General features: G+C 48.7%; 2 protein-coding genes across 5 annotated transcripts in view; one reads left to right on the top strand and one right to left on the bottom strand.

Moving 5' to 3' along the window:
- Nucleotides 1-498: 498 nt before the first annotated feature.
- On the top strand, nt 499-6,015 carry nrbf2b (nuclear receptor binding factor 2b). The gene is made up of 4 exons (XM_035407017.1): nt 499-735; nt 1,865-1,949; nt 2,579-2,619; nt 3,429-6,015. The coding sequence occupies exons 1-4, from the start codon at nt 706-708 to the stop codon at nt 4,092-4,094; spliced, it is 822 nt and encodes a 273-aa protein (XP_035262908.1). The 5' UTR covers nt 499-705; the 3' UTR covers nt 4,095-6,015.
- Nucleotides 6,016-10,916: 4,901 nt separating this feature from the next.
- Nucleotides 10,917-19,942, bottom strand: part of jmjd1cb (jumonji domain containing 1Cb) — a 104,094-nt gene continuing 95,068 nt past the window's right edge. For all 4 annotated transcript variants that reach the window (XM_035403271.1, XM_035403270.1, XM_035403269.1 and 1 more), the window contains 11 exons: nt 19,474-19,690; nt 18,764-18,981; nt 18,316-18,597; nt 17,129-17,297; nt 16,937-17,027; nt 16,699-16,829; nt 15,981-16,103; nt 14,802-14,941; nt 14,148-14,324; nt 12,881-13,012; nt 10,917-11,943 (listed from right to left, as the gene is read on the bottom strand). In XM_035403271.1, the coding sequence (XP_035259162.1) occupies nt 11,848-11,943; nt 12,881-13,012; nt 14,148-14,324; nt 14,802-14,941; nt 15,981-16,103; nt 16,699-16,829; nt 16,937-17,027; nt 17,129-17,297; nt 18,316-18,597; nt 18,764-18,981; nt 19,474-19,690 (1,776 nt within the window). In that variant the 3' untranslated portion in view covers nt 10,917-11,847. The remainder of the gene's footprint in view (nt 11,944-12,880; nt 13,013-14,147; nt 14,325-14,801; nt 14,942-15,980; nt 16,104-16,698; nt 16,830-16,936; nt 17,028-17,128; nt 17,298-18,315; nt 18,598-18,763; nt 18,982-19,473; nt 19,691-19,942) is intronic.

Consider the following 19,942-nt stretch of genomic DNA (forward strand, 5'->3'; position numbering starts at 1 on the left):
TCAGTGAACCCTTCTTGCACAACCTGAAATAGACCAGTTCAATCAAGCTCATGTATTCCCATAGTTTTCAATATAAAAATGCAATTTATTGGTACTATTTTTAAATGCATGCGATTCTAAGTAAAACTGGCCTGAATAGAATAATACAATATGTACTGCATCAGCTCGCACCTGCGCAAACGTGATAAGTAGTGTTTATTTGACAAGAGCTCCCTCTTGTGGTACGCACTATGCAGCATATACATTTCTATGCAAGAGATAAAATCGAGCACATTATCTTACAGGTCGCCTTATTTAAGTTTTCAGAGTACAAGTATAAAATGTTAAAGATATTAGCTTGTGGACGTATCATTTACTTACCTACACTGTGATAAATGTTTCTCTCATTGCAGAGCCGACCAATTCACATCACTACTCACAGTAACCATCGGATGGCGACGCTGAGCTAGCTATCGCGAGACTTTCACAGAATGCGTCTGAATTGCGTCATCTGGTTGTTGTGGACTTCGGCTACTCGTTCGGGGAAGTTGTTGTGGTTCTTTTTTTTTTACCCAAATATTAGCTAGCCAGTAGCCAGCTAGCTAATCACCGAGAAGTCCGGCAGAACCAGAAGACCTGGTCCCGGAATTGAAAAGAGGCGCCGATGACCGTCAACGAGGAACAGCCTTGTATCTCATGTAGTTTATATTCGTGAAGAATATCCAAATGGAGGTGGTGGAAAGTCCTCTTAACCTCGTAAGTTTGCGTTTGTTTATGTGACAGTTGGCATACGATAGCTAAACAGCTTGTTTGCTAACGTGGCTACACATTGCTGCTCATTTTGATAGCTAGCTGGCTAATTCTAACAGCCAAACATTCAGTTGTTATAGTGTTGTGGTTATTTTAATTTAACTAGCTAACGTTGACGTTAATGATAATTTGTCGATAACGTTATTTCTATAGAGCTAAAGATTTGGGCAGCAAAGACCAGCTAGCCAGCTTACTTGCGAGCTGGACTGTAACGTTGGCTCACAAGCAAGTTGGCTTCGCTAGCGATAAAACGGCTTCCCGGTTAGCGCGTTAGCTAACTAGCTAGGTAACGTGAATGGATACAGAGCCAACATTAGCGTTTGCTTGATTGCTTACCAGCTTTTAGAGCTATGTCTTATATTTATGACATTTGTATAGACAACGTGAAATTAGAACATATTCTCAGTCTTTGTATGACACTTTGGTATAATAGTTTGATACTTTAACTGGATTGTGTTTATCTGAGTTAGCATTGGCGCTACATTAGAGAGGCATATCACTATCAGTCTAGCGATAAAACATTAACTGCCTAACGTAGACTACAAATCATTCATTGATTTTGAGAACACTTAGACTAACGTTACCTTGCTGGCGTTATCTATCATACAGCTAACTTCATTTCGCTGTGCCTAGTCGGCTAACGACGCTAATTAGTTAGCGTTCGTTAGCTGAATTGAATGCAAGTTTTATATATATGAAGAAGTAAGGTCGGCTGGTGTGCTAAAGTACAATGTATACTTGTTAGTGGCTAGCTGGCTAAATGGTCATCTCTGGTGGTTACTGATCACACAGTACGATTTTCGTCAAGAAGCTACGTGGTAGTGATTTGTTAGCCAGTTATAATGTGTAAATCACTTACAGGAAGCAGTTCGTAAAGGCGGCCTTCGGGACTGCCCTTTTCTGACCTTTCATGTCTGTGTATTTTTGGTAAACACCAAGTTAGCCTTTATCACACTCTGTCCTTTATCGTTGACCTCTTACGGTCAAGTTTAACGGTCTGTGTGTAGAGTCCACAGTGAGATAGTTAGGGTTGGACGTGTGGATCGTGTGTTTTTAACGGCTCCCCTTCGCACAGGCCCATCAGCAGAGCAGGAAGGCTGACCGTTTGCTGGCAGTGGGCAAATATGAAGAAGCCATTGCATGTCATGGGAAAGCTGCAGGTGAGCTGTTTCAATGTTAAACAATCCAAGGTTTTTTTCTAGCTTTTTTCTGAGCTGACACCTGTACAACAAAAATGGGGGGTTGGGGAGGTGATTCATTTTAATACTGGACATGCACATTGTTACAAGGTACTGTTTTAGGAAGTAAAATTGAAACATGGACCAGGGTTGGGGACCCCTGCATTATATATTAATTAAAGGCCGCTTCCTTAATGTGTCATGAAGTGTAACATGCAATAACAGGCTCCGTAAACACGTGTTGCTGTGGAAATGGGCCTTTAGGCAGAAGCTACGGTATTGCTAAATTACTGTCCTTTTTCAAGTCAGGAATGATTTGGCCAAGTTCAGTGCCAATAGTAATTCTCTCCAAGAATGCTCTTGATTCTTTCATCTGGAGTTGTGTAATCAGTGAGTGTTGAGGAACACCCAGTAACCTGTAGCTTCATCTTTGACGACTTAGTACTGAGCTCGATATAGCTTCTGTTGTGCAATGTTATCGCCAAGTGAACATTTGGACAATCATTTGAAATGTTGGCAAATATTTGATGATGTGTGGGGGGGGGGGGGTGAAAATGCTGTTATAATTCAGGTCTTGCGCCCCTCCCTCCCCTCCCCCCACTGTATTGCAGACCTTCTGAAGGAGGCCATGAAGCTAACACACTGTGAACAGGTATGACCGTCGCGAGTGTATTGTTTGTACTGTGGAGAGGATAGTGGAAGGTCAGATTGCTCTGACTGAGATACAGCTGCTCTCACTGATACCCAGGAAGACTAGTCAAACACTGGGTGTAGTCTTCAGGAGACTTACAGCAATGCTGTTGACTCCTCATCAAATAGTTTACACATAATTCGTAATTTTGACATAATCAACTCTTCGGGTCTTCATTCAGAACCAGACATGTGGCAGTATATCACATTACTTATGACACTTTCTTTAAACAGCTGGAACAAGGCTCTTCACAGCTTTTTTGACTAACTGAAATGTGCAACATTTTCTGTTCCTGAGAAATGACAGCGAGAGCTCCACTATTAAATAGTTTGTGAACGGTTCACTGTCACTGAATTGTCAAGGTTCTAATATATGACTGTACGATAATGTTGTTTTTTATCTATTTCATTTTACACTAAATTGCTTTCTCGCTTATAAAAGTGAGAAATCAATATATTAATGCAAAAATGACAACTTGTACTTGCATTTCTAAACTTGTATGAATTAAAGAGGCTATACATATTAAAAGCACCTGTTAGTGGTGATATGAAAGCACCTACCGTCATTTGGACACCAGAAGCTGTACTATGTTTTCTGTAGAAATACAAGTAAAGAGCAAAAATGTAATCCAGAAACCAAAACTGAATCGCAGTGATTCTTGCTGAAGTTGGAAAATGATTCAGTACACCAACACTTATTGGTATTGCGGCTGGCCTTTCCCTCTGAGTTGTTGAGATTGTTGGTGTGATCGTGCTGTGTGTGCTGCCCAGGCTCACCTGTCACTGGAGCTCCAGAGGGACAGCCACGTCAAGCAGCAGCGGCTGATCGAGGAGAGGTGGAAACGGGCCAAACGGGAAGGGCGGCCCCGGGGGACCCACAGCGGCCCCGCCACCGCCGCCGCCGTCCCCGAGCTCAGCCCCCCGGCCTCCCTGCAGGCCACCGCCGGCGCTGCCCCCGGGCCGACGCAGGACCGCCGCGCTCCGGGCGACGGCGATCGCGAGTACGACACCTGGCTGTACCTGCTGAAGAACAAGGGCGCCCCCCCGGAGCCCTGCCCCTGCCCCGGCAGCAAGGCCCTGAAGGACGACAAGACGCGGCTGGAGGAGCAGGAGACGGCCATCGCAGACCTCAGGAAGCTGGTGGACTTCCTCCTGGCCGAGAACGAGAAGCTGACCCAGGAGAACCAGCGGCTGAAGGCGGAGAACGTCCGGCTGAAGAGGGAGCCGTATGCCGACGCCGACTTCGTGGAGAAGTCCGAGCTCTGGGTCCTGCCGCAGCCGGGCGAGGACAGGAAGACCAAGGACATTCCCATCCCGCACCTCCCGCCCCTGGAAATGCCGACTCAGGACATCTCGCTGGAGGACCTCCCTGCGCTGGAGCTGCCTGAGGACATCCAGCAGGAACTGCAGGAGCTCCTGGACAGGGACAAGCCGTAGCCCGCGCTAAAACGCTAACGAAAGGAAGACCCACCCGAGAACAGGCGACCGCGCTGTCGTGGTGACGCGCCGCCTTTCAGAAGTGTTCAGTGGCGTCCCTGTGGCGCTTCCGCAGGGGCAGCTCAAGTGACTGAACTTAGAAGTCATTTGTTTTTCATTATTTTGTTTCTGTCCCCCTCCAGTGGTTACCCTAGGTACTGCAGCTATTTTGTGAAAAATCTTTTGCCAGATTTGTGCCTTTGAATATTTCTATAATATAAGGTCCTGAAAAATATTTGAATAAAAAGGGACTGATGAAAGTTCTCCGGCTTTATGAAAGGTTCCCATCTCAAAGCCAGGACTGGCTGGCATTGATGGTTTCATCTCTCACTTCTTAATTTTTGTTTTTATTATTATTGTTATTATTGGCTGGTTTCAGCTCAGATTTCTCATAATAGCTCTAGAAACCTGGGACAGACTATGCCCAGAGATAGAGGTGGAGTGTGGGAAGACGTGCAGCTCCAGAGGAACCTGAGTGAAGGTTTAGCAGTGGAAACCGTCCCTCCGGACAGACAGCTGAGCTGCTCTGGGGGAGGGGCAGAAAAACGAACACTGTGATCTACATCCGTAATCTGTACTGTGTGGTGTTTGCTGGACTCCCGGTCTAGCGCTCCCTCCTGGGTCGAACGTCCTGCGCTAGTGCGAATGCTCGCGCGTGGAGCAAGCTCGCGAGCGCCGAGCGAACCGCGTAGAACGCCTCCGTTTTGTGTCCCGTCATTTCCAGAGACAGCCAGCGGAAGGAGACTGAAGTAGACTTGACCCTTTTTTTCCCCTCTCGAGACGACGGCCAGGGGGGCGTCGTGGGTTTTTCGGTTTAAAAAAAAAAAGGGGGAACCTCTGCGCCCCTTTCCTGCGTCCCCCGGCGACGTCGTTTCGGAAGAGTCGGTGTCCCGTGGGGGGAAACTCGTGGTAAAAGAGCTCGTGTTTTCGCCCGCGCGGAAATGTCTCGCCGCCTGCATGGCGGGAGAGGTGGCGGCCTCTCGGCTGAGCTGCATCAGAGAGGCCTCGGCACGGACCGAGCGCCACCAGCTCCCCCCCTAGCCTGCGCGTAGGACGAAGACACAGGCCGACGTACAAACCACTCGTGAGCCGTCGCTAACAAAAGCCTGGCTGACACAAGCGGCTTATGAAGCCTCTTTTCCTCCTCCCCCCTCCCCTCCTTTTTTTTGATATTCAAGTTTGGTCCTGTGTGTGTGTGGTACCTCATTTTATTATTTTAATGTTTTTTATTTGTCTTTTGAGTCAGTTAATTTGTACTGTAATCAGTCAGTTGTTGGACACAAAAGTGAATGTTTAAAACACACAAAAAAAAACATTTTCAGGTAACTGTTTGAATATGCAGAATGAAAAAAGTACAAATATACCATATACTAGTATGTATGAGTATGTACGTGTGTGTGTGTGCGTTTATATTTTTTATATATATGTGTATATATGCGTGTGTATGTACGTGTAATACATATATGTGTATATATATATATATATATATATATACACACCAGGGTTTGTAGCTCATTTTCAGCACTTACCTGAAATAATCAACTTGTGCCAGAAGCGCCAGAAATGAGAAGAGCAGCTGTGATGCAGCTTGGGAGCCAATGAAAAGAATGGGTCATATTGGTCTCATAAAGAGGGAACCAAATTAGCTATGTTGAGTATGTATAATTTAATCATCGGTTTACAAACTGTAATCAGGGTGCATCAGAACTTTTTGTTTGTTTTGTATTACTGCTTGTTGTAAATCTTAAAACCTGTGCTACCAACTCACAACAATGAACATTGTAACATGTAACATTGTTTTGGTGATGCATGAATGATGATGCTAGTTGTAAGTATATGATCTTTGAAATGTGTACATAAAAAGATGAAACTGTTTATTCTAGGTGAGTGTGGGATGTGTTTTAATTGACAATACATACAGTAGTGGACTATTTTTTCCAAATAATCCTCGTATTGGGAATATTCTGGATTTATTGTCAGTTTTATGGAGTATGGACAAGAATGTGGCTTCCCCTGTTTTTCGAATCTTTTTTTCTGTCTTATTTGTCTTACTTGTTTCTGTCTTCGAATGATATGATGACTAGGATGACTCTGCGCACCCCCCCCCCAAATATATATCACAGGTATGAGTCATTGTTTAAAAAAATGTTTAAATTATGCTTGTAATGACAAAGAAATATTTTTTAAAACGGCATTCAAAATAAATGGTAAAACAAAATATTGACAAAGCAAAAGATGTCGTAAGTGTGCTGAGGTACACTCCTGTAAATACTTTTAAAATCGTTTTGCTACTACAATAACTGTAAAAGGAGTAAAAACTTTAAGAAACATGAAAAAGCCTAGAGACTTAACCTAGAGGTGATGCAAGAAATTTCTCAAATTTGTAGTTATTGGGCTGCTGGGCAGCCTGTTGAAAGTGCTGGATGCGTTGGGGAGCGCCACGGGCTCGGATTGAACTCAGCCAGTGCCAGTGTCTCGATTGTGGCAGGTAGTCCTGCAGGAGCAGCGCACAATTGGCTTCCCGCCAGCTGGGGGATATATGGGAGGGATTCGATAGCGGTGTTCATTGCTTGACCCCCCCGATTGACCGTACAGGCGCCCATGGCTTACTCTCTGTGCATGTGTACGATTGGGCATGTGTACGCTTGTAGCTGCGGTGTGAGAAGAAGCATCTGGCTGGCACCGTGTGTTTAGGAAGAGAACCACTAATTGTCTTCAGTCTCCAAAGCTGGCAACAGAGGCACAACTGTACGTAGTTTGCGAATTGGACATTCCACATTCAGGTGAGATGCCAAATGAAAGCAGAAAAGTACACCACACTGGGCTCGGCCACCTAACTGCCATTTTGCCATTTGATCTGAGCCAATGCCTTGCCTGATGAGTTGATTTTCTGTCTTGCACAGTGACTTAAGTTAGAAGAAAAGCCAGCATACCCTGTAGCAGCTCAATTACCCATCCGTGTCTTGTCCAGTTCAAAATCTTAGAGACCCAAAAGGGTATTTTATTTCTCAGATCCTGCTACAAGAAGGGTTTTTGAATATAAATTTGAATCGACATTTGTGAACCCACAAGAGTGTAATTCACCAGGAACAAGCCACTTTTGCATGCTGTGTTTGATATAAATAGTACTGTTGGAATTAAGTGGTGAAAAACAGAATTATGACAATCTGAGACTATAAACAGAATGAAATACTTGCATAGGTCTCTTCACTGTTTAAATACTGCCATCTAGTGCATGTATATGGTAAGACATTTCCTTTGTTACTTGCCATGCAAATTTTTAAAGCTTTTTTTTCATTAGCATACTGAAAAGATAAATATCCACCAGTTCTGTCAAAACTACTCTTGCACACATGGCTGTAATATGGATTTGATTCAGAAACGAAAGGATGGTGACAAAATATCCCATTTAGAGGGTTGGTTCTCCCTCTTGTGTTCAAATGACGTAATTGCCTTCTCACCTCAGTTTATACCAGTATGAGAATGTTACAAAGTGATACCACAGAGTAGCTTTAATTAAAAACCCTGCCGTACGATGTTAATGCATCCAATTTTCATTTTTAAATACGTGATTATTGTTTACTGAGTGGTTATATCCCCACGAAGGTACACGGCTGCTGATTAGAAATTCGGCAACGCTGGAGCCGGTGTGCGTGCTGGATCTGGAGACAGCCTTGCTGCTGGGAGTCTGGCGATAGGTCTGCGATGGCCCGGGCCCCAGGAGAGGCTGCTGCAGAGAGAGGCTCATTAAAGCTCCTGGAGGCAGGCAGGCTTTCCCGCGGACCTTTAGCGCGCCGCTGCACGGCTCCGTGAGCAGGAAGCCGGATCAGGCCGCGGTCACATGTCTGAGGGCGGCGCGGCCCTTTGATGTTGGGGGGAATATTAATCAGGCCGGAGGCTGTCAGAGAGCCGCGCGGAGGCGCTCGGAAAATCACACGTCTGCGTGCGCGGACTGCTAAAAAGCGGGGCTCGCGGATGGGGGAGAAACGGCCGCGAAGCCCTCTTTCTATCCTCCCCTCAGCCATTTACGGGCCCGCAATTACCGAACCGACTGGCTGGGGGCGGCGTCCCTCAGGACCTGAATCAAATGAGCTCTCGGCGCATACGCGGTTTCTCAGGCAAGGACAAAATCACAGACCCGTAACAGCGCATGCATTTAATAATGATTCCGGCATCTCAAATTCACACAGCAAATGCAGTGCTTATTGGTGTTCGGATAAATGCATTTGTTATCCTTGAGAGTTGGCTACAGAATCAAACTGAACGGTGAAGGGCTCAAACATTCAGCAGTGGTTTCACAGAGCCTATACAGGGGATATAAAGCAAGAAAATACTCTTAAAGTAACAGCTTGTATAGTGACATTATGTTTGCAAAGGCTGCACATATGAACAGATTAATTTTATGTATTCACAATTGTACATATCAGTTGTTATATTGTGACGGTACTTCCTTCGTTGAGCAATGCCAGTCTCAGGTTGCATGTTCCATTGGAAAAAGCATCAGCCAAAAATAATATTGAAAATCATTTTTTTAATAATCGGGGAGCATGACATGTACAACCACTGGAGAGGTAACATTGTTTCCCTTATTTTAGACCACAGGTGTGAAACTTCAGTCCTGGTGGGCCGCAGCATCTGCTGGTTTTTGGGGTGCTCTCGACACAATTGTTCCATATGAGCCATTGCTTGGCTAAGGGATCCACACACCTTGTTCTCACAGCCTTAACTGGCAGCTTGAAAGGAAACCCCAGAAACCTGCAGACACTGCGGCCCCGTTGGGATTCAGTTTGACACCCCTGCTTTGGACCATAGTCCCAAATGGCCCTAAACCTGCCATTGCAAACTGCTAAACTGTCAGAATGCCCTTTCAAAAAACTGTCTGGGCCAATCAAAATCATGCATGAAAATTGAATTAAAAAAACAGAAAATGAGCAAGCCTTTTAACCTCTGCAGGATCAAGAGGTGCTTAAATATGGAATCCATATGCTCAGAGAAAAGATCCTGCCAAATTTCACAAGTGCTCAATTACTACCCTGAACTTACGTGGGGAGTTTGGTGTCACAAACTGAAGTCTCGGTTCTCAGATGTCAGCTCTGGTCTGACTAGTTGCTCAAAACGACACTGTCGAGCCAATCAAATGCCAAATGTGAGATCTCTAAAATTGTTTCAGAATGTCTGCAGAGAGAGAGAGCACTGCCTGCCAAAAGTATAGCCACTGTAAACATCAATTTCCTCATACAAGCCCGTATTTCAAAAGACTTCATCTGGAAATATCACAAAAAATAAACACGGTGTGATTGCTACTAACATGCCCAAGTTTAATCATTTTTATTTCAGAGACGTGTTTACTGCAGAGCTCCTCTATAGTAAGCGGACTTGCACATAACCGAATCTTTCTCGCAGTTAGTTGGTGGGATGTCTATACAGCAGATACTGAACTTGGGAAGGTGGGGTAATTCAGAAGCTTCATTTCTGCGGTTTCTTTTTTGATCATCAGAACGTATTTGGAGAGCCTGGTAATCATTTCTAGATACCGAGATGGACTGCGAAAGAGCACTGAACAAGGCGTTTCACGCAGCTGACAATGAACGTGTCCTGCTTTCACGCGATAGTGTGATGCGGCGATTAAGAAACAGCCTGTACACCTCACCAGCTTTGCAGACTCAAATCCCACCAGGGGGCCATCGCTGCGCTCGTGGGGAAGGTTCCTGAACTACTTGAGCAAAATATGCAGCTCTTATAAATGGATATAAAGTTCTGTCACTTCGGATCAGTGCGTCTGCTAAAAAAGCAAGGCTTAATCCCTAGACACCAGCATTGTAGACGGCCATATTCGCCACAGAGGAAGTAGCCCATTTGACTGCGGCTGTTTTTCTTTTTACAGTCTACCTGAACATTCGTGTTATTCACACCATAAAGCGTTCAACATTAAATAACCGGTCACAACAGTCAGGCCCTCATTGATCCTCAGGTTGAGACTGACTGGATGGCAACTGCAGTCACCAGTTATCCCAGGCGCAAGCTGCAAAGGGATTCCCAATATGTGCAAGATACTGCCTCCCCCAGGCAATAACACTGAAGACTGTTGGTTTGTGCCCGGAAATAGGGGGGTTATGTATAAATAAAGTGCTGTAATTTCTACATGGTGAAACTAAAATGTATAAAAAATACCATTTACTAAAAGCTGAGAATATGTACTATAACAACATGTGAATTATTTGATTGCAAATAAATATTTCTTTGAGTGTGCACAGCCAAATAAAGAAAAAAAAATGTCTTCATCCCAAACATTATGGAGCGCACAGCACATACAAATGGCAGCAGGACAGCCATGTTCCCAAAGGCCATCTGTGCATACATATAATATAGTGAACACCAAATCAGACAGGCCTCGAATGCAGTTTTTTTTCTGGTTTTTTCTGAATGCCAAACACAAAAGAGGCAGGACAAAAAAATGAAATCTAACAAAATCAAATGTCACATAATTAACCACAAAATGCTTTTCCTGGGTCTTTTGGAGTTTATGAAATTACAACACAACTAGAAACATCTGGCCCTCAAGAGAAATCGCGTTTTTCAGATTAAATTGTAAAAAAAAAAAACGGGCCAGGTTTTCTCGGTTGGTGAAAAAGCAGATAAGTCAGATACCCACGTGCCCCGGGACAATGGTGGCATTCCCCCCGTCTCTGTTCAGCCCCGCCTCCCGCTGAATCCATTACCCCGGCGACAAAGACATTATTGTCCCCCACACTTCACTGCGCAACAAAAGACAGCACACAGTCCGACTTTGATAAATCCATTTTAATGGAAAATGTAAAACCCCTTTGAACTTCAATGTACAAAGCATGTAACACTTGCACTTTTAAAATTTGAAATTGAAGCAAGCCATGTTTTAAAAAAATACATCATTGAATGTATATATGTATATATTTACACAGCATAATAAGTTTTTTATTTGTTTTCATTTAACTTCAAAAGTTCACCATAGTAAATCTTAACAAAACGAGACGATATTCTTGAATAAATTACAACTTTTGTAAATGTCTCCATTTTACAGCGAATACTTTTCTTTAATAAAATGCTGAAGTGTTCTGTGTTATTCATTTAGCCTGTAGTTTTCTTTACATAATATAACTTTACACTGTTTACAATAGTTTGGCAGTTCATTTTCAAAAGATATGGCATGAGGACTGCAATTCAGCAAAGATTCCCAAGTACAGGCAATAGCTGGTGTCCGTATCCTCTCACAGTAACTGTCTCAATGTAGTGAACGGTATTCAGAATCGATTTAGCAAACTGTACAAGTCACATTTACATTTGATCTATAACACATAATAGCATAGAACTCTTAAAAAATAAATACATCATTTGAATATTTTTCCACTGAAACAATATACAAGAACGAAAGAAAAAAACAGGACAAACGAACGAACGAACGAACGAACAAAACGAAAAAAAAAAAAAAAAAACAACCACTAGAGGGAACAGCAGTGCTGTTACTTGCAGATTATCTTTACACTTGCATTGAATCACAGTTATCCTGATGCTCTGGGCTATACTGCTATGGTGTCAGTAACAAATAAATAGAGTTTTTTTTTTTAGTCTGCTTGGCACTGGAGGTTCATGATGCTAAGGTTAGTGTGCATATTTCGTGTGAGATGATGAAGAACGTCCGAGACGCGCGTCATTCTTCAACAGCGACGAGGGGAAAGTGTCATGAGTTCTCTTCTGCTTCGTCCTGCTCTTCGGTGCAGCACCTCTTCAATGTTCCCACTGCGTTTTTCACACAGTGATAAAAGATGTTCTTGACCTACAGAAAGGAAACGGGACACGGGCTGTTACGGAGCCATTACGGGTCTGCTTCAGCTCGCCCCCGCACCCGCGGCGGGAGGGGGAGAGAGAGGGAGAGAGAGAGGGAGAGAGAGAGCCGGAATGGATGGAGTAATGGGCTAAATGGCGGCTGGAAATGGGCCCAAATTGCGGGGCGGCTCTTTTCGAGCGGGCCGAGCGCTCGGGCACCAGCACGCCTCTCCCAAAGTAATGAATCACTTTCACACGTTTCGGGGGTGGGGGGGGGGGGAACGCGCTCTTACGCGACGCGTGAAACGCGGGCCGCTCGGTAAAAAATAAAGGCGCGTTCTGCGAGGGGAGAGGCGGCGCGGTTTCATCATTCCTCATCTCTCTCTCTGGCCCACTTACCGAGCCCAGCCGGCGCTCCGCAAAATCCGGAATATTTTACTTGCGCAACAACGCGCGGAAGCGCTCGCGAGGCTGGGGCGCGACGGAGGCCGCCCCGCTTCCAGGGTGCGTGGAACACGGCGAGGACCAAAGGCTTCGGTCGCAATGAATCCCGGACAACTCCCCTAAACCAGCCTCCGACGCTTTTAAAAATGACTAGCCGGCGCCGCGACGCTAAACCGCGCGAAAGAGCCCTCCGCGCGATTCGCTCTCGCCGGGAACCGGACGGTGTGACCGCTGACAGAGTCCATTACCGTAAAATGGAACCTTCATAAAGCTGTCCGGAGAGAATGACTGATAACAAATGAAGCCATAACAATATAGCTAAAGCCAGCCTTTTTTTTTCTTTCTTTCCTTGAAACCCTGGCGGGTTGAGTGCTGGACTGCATCCCATTTGCCCGCGTAGTGGCTTTAACGCAGGCGGAGGAGGGGAAGGCTGAGGGAGGAGAGCGGGCCTGGTAATTAATGGGGACCATTTGCGGCGAGAAAGAGCTCAAACGCCCTCTTACCTGTAGCTTATCTTCGTAGTTAATTTCTTCTTTGGAGGATCTCAGTTCCTGTGTTAAATGAAATGAGTGCACCACATGTTCGGGTGACACAAAGTCATTAATCACTTGAACACAACTGTGAAGGTTCTGCACCTGAGGAGCATGAGAGAGAGGGAGAGAGAGAGAGAGAGAGAAGAGCGTTATCGCTGCATTGCAGTGTACTTCCTCCAGACATCACAACCGCTACTCCACACACACACACACACACACACACCATCCTCATCTCACATTCAGAAGGAAACTACAGCAGATCTGAAAGATGAATTTATCGGAGAATGATGCATGATATCAAGAGGGGACAAGAGTAGTAGTTACCAAGGCAACCGGTAGATTTAGAGACATACGCATAAAGGAGAGCACAGTACAGACAACTCCACCAAGCAGAGAGAAATAGAGAGAGTGAGGACAAACAGAAAGGGACGAAACAGACAAACAAATTCAGAGTGGAGGACAAAGAAAGGCACTTGGACAAAGACAGAAGGTGAAAGAGGAAAGGCAGAGGAATGTAGCAGACAGAGACAGAGAGAGAGAGAGAGGGAGCGAGAGAGATAGAGACAGAGAGAAGGTGAAAGGGGGACTGGCGGAGAAAGCAGAAAGAGAGAGAATGAGTGGGAGAGAGAGAGAAGGTGAAAGGGAGACAGGAAGAGAAAGGTTGCAGACAGAGAGAGGGGGAGGGGAAGGGAGAGTAGGTGAAAGGGAGATAGGCAGAGAGGTAGCAGAGAGAGACACAGAGAGGAGGTGATAGAGGGACAGAGAAAGGTAGCAGAAAGAGGGACAGACAGAGAGAAGGTGAAAGGGAGCAGAGACAGAAAGACACAGAGGAGAGGAGGTAAAAGGGGGACAGGGACAGAAAGGTAGCAGAGAGACACAGAGAGGAGGTGATAGAGGGACAGACAGAGAAAGGTAGCAGAAAGAGGGACAGACAGAGAGAAGGTGAAAGGGAGCAGAGACAGAGACAGAAAGACACAGAGAGAGGAGGTAAAAGGGGGACAGGGACAGAGAGGTAGCAGAGAGACAGACAGAGAGAGGAGGTGAAAGAGGGACAGGCAGAGAAACGTATCAGACAGAGAGACACAGAGAGAGAGAGGAGGTAAAATGTGGACAGGCACAGAAATGTAGCGGAGAGAGAGAGACAGAGAGAGAGGGGGTGAAAGAGGGACAGGCAGAGAAAGGTATCAGACAGAGCGACACAGAGAGAGAGGAGGTGACAGACGGCAGGCGTGCGGACCTGGTGCAGGGCTCCGGCCGGGATGAGGACGGAGTCTCCCAGGAACTGCACCACGGTCCAGCCCTGCACGCCGTGCTCCTCCAGCAGCCGCTGCCGCAGCTTCCTGCTCAGGTAGCAGCCCGGCTCGCGGATGGGGTCGTGCTCCGCCGGCACCTCCACGCCCTGCTCCTTCGCCACCTGCGGGCCAAGCCAAAGGCACGGGCGCGCGCGGATGAGCGCGGGGTCTGCCAGCCGCCGAACCGCCCCGAGACAAATCGCCTCCCCCCCCCTCAGAATACTCAGCGCTGCCAAGTGCCCAAATGCACATGCACTCTCAATACACTTCAGCCCACCGTGACCCCCCCTCTGCTTAGAACTGCTGACTGGTGATTTCCCTATGAAAGACAAGCCCCCACTCAGGACTCTGACGGCCCAGCGTGCCAATCCTGCCTCCTGAAGATCAGAGCATTGTGCAGCCGGCCTCGTAAAGGAGACTACAGTTCAAGAGGGGGGAGAGTAATTAAGTGTCCCCAATTCATTCTTTGTCTGGAGGGAGGCAGTGTCCCGAGGACATTCAAACAGACTGGGGAGACACAGAATGTCCCGTTTCAGTGAGTCACTGAGCCACTGCAGGACTGGGGGGGGGGGGGGGGGGAGAATGAAGCTAAAAATAACCTTGTGCAGGAACTCTTTGATTTTCTCCACGTCTTTGCTCACGTAGATGTGCCACAAGGCTCCCGGAGTCTCGCTGGAGTCTTTTAATCTTTTCTTCACACTGTCATCCAGATCCTCCTCCTCCAGTCTCTTCAGCACACCTGCAATGACACGCACGCGCGCACACACACACACACACACACACGCGCACGCACGCAGACAAACGCGCAGTCAGACACCGCGCGGTCGGCTCCAGCCCGACACCGCCAGCCCGCTGACAGGCGCTTCTGCCCGCCTCTCCCCGTGAAGGGGGCGCGTTTAAAAATGCATGACAATGAAGACGGGGCGGTGGTGTCTGCCCCTGCTTTAATGCCCGTCCCTCCTTCTGGAGGTCTGAAAGCCTCGCTGCTATAAATAGTCTGGGGTGGGGGCGGGGGAGGGGGTGGGGGTGGGGGTGATGGTGGGTGGGGGTTGGGGTATCACATTCCAGAAAGGCTTCCTCTGTCAGGAGACAGGACATGACTGAGGCGCTGCAACAAGTCAAAACAGCAGAGCCCATCTCCCTACACGACACACACACAAACACGGGTCTAAAAAAAGACCCCCACCATTCAACAGCCAACCAGCTAATCCCCTTAGCATTTCTGCACATTTCCATATATATATATTTCTTTCCACCCTCTCCCCCAGATTTTAGTTACTTCTTTTCGAGCTCCTGGGGATTTAAATCAGGTTTATGCGCCATTTTAGGGGGCCGCTTGCGTTTTTTTCCCCAGAGTGTCTGTTTTCGGTGAAACTCAGGACAAGTTTTAAAGTTTTAGTCAGCATTGCTTCAGCACGAAGGAGGCGGTTTTTTCTCTTTTTTTTGTCTTGTACGCTGAGAGATTACACTGGGCTCAGTCGCTCCTGAAACTCCTTCCAGATGCTTCTCTTCAGCCGGCCGTCCACATTCCATTGTTAGAGGAATTCTTTAACGTCTGCGGCATGTTTTCCTTTTTTGTGCGCTGTGGCACGAGGGGGTGGGGGGGGGGGGGGGGGGGGGGGGGGGGGGGGGGGGAATGCGAAACCCTGACCGTTACTTTCCCACAAAAAAAAAAAAAAGAATTTTTTCCTCTCCTGGAGAAAACGGCCTGACCTACTTTCTGAAACCGGCTGACACCGGGCTGTGGAGACGGTTGGCGGCGGCGGCGGCGGCCCTACCTGTTTTAGAGAGGACTCCGTTTCCCTTGGCGACGCCGACGTAGACGAGGACGCTCACGATGTCGGACACCTCCATGTGAAGGTTGGCCGTCCCAAAGTCCTGCTCCTGTGAGGCGGCCACGCCTGGGGAGAGAGGAGAGAGGGTCAGATCCACCGCCGCACCGAAGAAAGACACCCGCACACAAACCGCACACAAACCACACACAACCCGCACACAAACGCACACAAACGCACACACCCGCACACAAACGCACACAAACGCACACAAACCGCACACAAACCGCACACAACCCGCACACAAACCGCACACAACCGCACACAAACCGCACACAAACCGCACACAAACCGCACACAAACGCACCTTCATTCAAGTAAACATTAAACACCAGTCTGCTGCTTTAATGAGCCAAGCATCAATCGACAGGCTCTACTTCCAGCCTACCTGGTACATACCCAAGTTCACACACAGACACACAAACAAACACACACACACACACACACACACACTCACACTCACACTCACACTCACACTCACACTCACACTCACACTCACACTCACACTCACACTCACACTCACACTCACACTCACACACACACACACACACACACACACAAACACAGTAGCTCAGTTCTCACAGGAATGCCTTTCTCAGTGCCTGTTATATGTAAGGTAAAGCACAAAGAGTGACGGGAGGGGCTGCAGGCTCAAATCTCGTACCATACGCGCAGCACAGCCGGGGACCCAGGTCCGGCCGGACGAAGAAAGTGGGCAGGTGGGAGGCCAGGTTGAGGCTCCCCTCGGGGTCCGAGTATTCGGGGAGGGGCAGGTTCTTCATTAGATCGTCGTACCTGTGAAGCAGGAGGGGACGAGGGTCACCGTAGGGAACGCACACACACAGAGAGGCACAGAGCCTGCAGACGTTAAAACCCGAAGCAGCTGTCCCGAGGCGGCCTACCTAGAGGGCATGAGCGCCATGAACTCCTCCCCCGAGGGCCAGTCCTTCAGCCGGTACACCATGGTGTCCCCGTCCTTAGATTTGGGTCGCTCTGGAGGGAGAGACCAGGGCAGGGAAACACCAGTGAGTGAACCGTTCTGAGAGCTCCGGGTTCCCAGCTCAGGAAGACGGGTAATTTGGGGGGAAACTCACTCGTCAGGTCCTCAAAGCCGTCCCAGAACTCCTTGATGCCGGAGTTGGAGACCACCCCGTCCTTGCAGTTCAGAAGGTCTCCTTGGTGGTCAGCGAACTCCTGGTTGAAGGACTCGGCCTTCCACAGGCCGGCGTTCAGCCTCCGGTGCACCCCCGACACCAGCACCGGCTGAAATGCAAAAGCACAACTGTGAACTCACAAATCACAGCGGAGGCACTTTCAATGACACAATTATATTTTCAGACACAAAATAAATATTTGAACAAAATTAATGGAGAATTAAAAATTATAAATGTGTTTCCCTGCAGGTAGTCTATTCTAGTAATTCATGAAGGTGATTCAGCTTCCTTAGTGAATAAAATATTACAATATAAAAAGAAGAAAAATGTAGCCTAATGTTCAAGGTGAAACTACGGTTTGAGGTGAACCTTTCCCATCAACAATGTGCCCACAAATCTCCTTGCTGTACAAACAGGGACACAGTTAAAATGAAACTACAGCCGAATAAAACATTCTAGCACATTCCACACTCTATCTCTGGGCAGACATTTGTTGAAGGGTAACACAGGCAAACTGTAATCAATGTAACTTATAACCAGGTTACTAATTTACGATAGCGAGCACTCAAATCCTCAATAAATTCCCAAATTGTACCAAGACCAAGATTCACAGGAACAAAATGATTCCATTTCCCCAAACAGCCAGTCAGCGACATTACAAACTGTGAATGAGCAGATCGCGTAATAAACTACGCAGACACTCCTGCGCAGTCTTCCCCAGATTTAAATGACTGAGCCCTTCTCTCTTTGTGTAAATTTTCTATGAGGCTGTAAACAAGGCGTCCAATTCTATTTTTAAAAAAAACAAAATGTCTGTGGGGATTTGTGGGGTGGGAAGGGGAGGTAAAATATGAGGAAGGGAGCCGAATAGTGCTGACAGGACAGGATGTGAAGTGCAGGAGAGCGCGCTGTGGCCTCAGACGGAGGTAAACAGAGAGGAGGGGCCGTGTGGATAACTAACTGCTGTTTGCCTGCTTCCTCTGCTCCTCTGCTCCACTGTGAGGACTGTACTGCATCTGCAGCGGGGAGCGGCCCAGGAAGTGTGCACGAGCGGAACTGTGCATACAGGACACGCGCTCGGCCAATCCCGGGCGAGCCCGGCGGTGATGTCACGGGGGAGCACTGACCTGCCCCTGCCTCCAGCACTCCCTGAAGAGCTTCCAGTTGGCGGGGTTGCGGTGGTCCTTGAGCCAGAGCAGGCGGCGCTCGTAGAGCCAGGCGTGGGGGATGTCGGCGTGGAGCTTCGCGGGCTCCTCCGCGCTGGGCTTCCTGCGCTCGGCCTTGGGCTCCTCGCTGGCTTCCTGCTTCAGGCTCAGCTTGGCGCCCCGGCTGGCCGGGATCTTGTTTTCCACCACGGAGGCGATGATGTCATCCAGGATGTTGGGCATGGTCCTGCCGCTCTTGCCGGTCTGGGCAGCGGGGAGAGGAGAGGGGGAGGGGGAGGGGGAGGGGCGAGGAGAGAGAGAGAACAAAAGGCGAATGTTAGACACAGAACCCGTGTAGAGAGAGGGAGCGTGTTTTCCTGGCGGTGTTGGGAGGCCGATGTGGGTTAGAGTAACGGGGCGGGGCGCTCACCTGCGAGGCGGTGGAGTACACGGGGGCGAAGGCGATGCCGGCGTCGGTGGAGCCCAGCCGCAGCTTGCCGGCGGTGGTGGTGAGCAGGTCGCGCAGCGTGGAGCCCTGCTCCGTGCTGTTGGACACCAGCGCGCTGGACTTGCAGTGCAGAGCCTCCAGGCCGTCCGGGTGATCCTTCTCCTCCTTCGCCATCTTCCCCAGCGGCGACTCCTTGTTTTCTGCGCGAAAGGAAACGGAATAAACTAACGGAGAAACCCGCCAGAGCCTTCGCCAGCCGCCGCTCCCCAGGCTGAAGCGAAGGTAACTCCGGATTAAAAAAACAGGGCCGCGCCAAATTTGGGGGGGGGGGGGGGGGGGGGGGGGGGGGGAGTGATTGCATCAGATAAACAGGCGCTTATGCGGGCCTCCCGGGGGACGGCCCGGCCTGCCTGCCTGCCTGCAGCGGGCCGACGCGCTGGCCCGCCCGTAACGCACACCGCTGAACGCCACATTTAAGGAATGCTGGCCGCCTGACAGCGGCGCACAGGAAAAATCTGGACCGCTGGCAGGCAGGCCCCCGCTTTCCACCGCCGCAGCGCCGCTCGCCATTAGCCAAATCCCCCGCCAGACTGCTTCCTGTTATTGTGTTGTTTAAGCGCTCAGAGTCTCCCGCCCCCTATCAGCCCTCCCAACCCCCAAAACTCCCCCCCACCACCCCACACCACACCCACCTTTCTTCTCCTCCCTGGATTTCTGCTCGGCCAGATCGGCCAGGAAGTGCAGGGGGGACTGGGACTCGGGCGGGGTCAGCCGGCTGCTGTCGGTGCTGGTGTCGCTGGCGGGGCTGCTGCCCCCGTTGGCCTCCACCTTCTGGGCGGGGTTCTGCTGCGCGGCGTCGGGCTTGCACAGGGACAGCTTGTTGCTGTGGTTCAGCACGTTCTGCAAAACCTGCACGGGCAGCGGGGAGGAATGCGTTAGCACCGCCGCCGCCGCCGCTAACCGTGACATCACAAACAACCCGAGCGTTCCAAGATCCCCAGTCACACGCTGTTCCAGCACTGTGACAAGGGCGAACAACCTACCACTTTTGTTTTGGAAACGGTAACAACAGAGGAGGAGAGGGAGGGAGGGAGGGAGGGGGGGAGAGAGAGAGAGAGAGAGAGAGGGAGAGGGAGAAGGCAGAGAGGACTCTTTTTAATA

This window comes from Anguilla anguilla, chromosome 2, assembly GCF_013347855.1.
Source record: "Anguilla anguilla isolate fAngAng1 chromosome 2, fAngAng1.pri, whole genome shotgun sequence".
Taxonomy (NCBI): domain Eukaryota; kingdom Metazoa; phylum Chordata; class Actinopteri; order Anguilliformes; family Anguillidae; genus Anguilla; species Anguilla anguilla.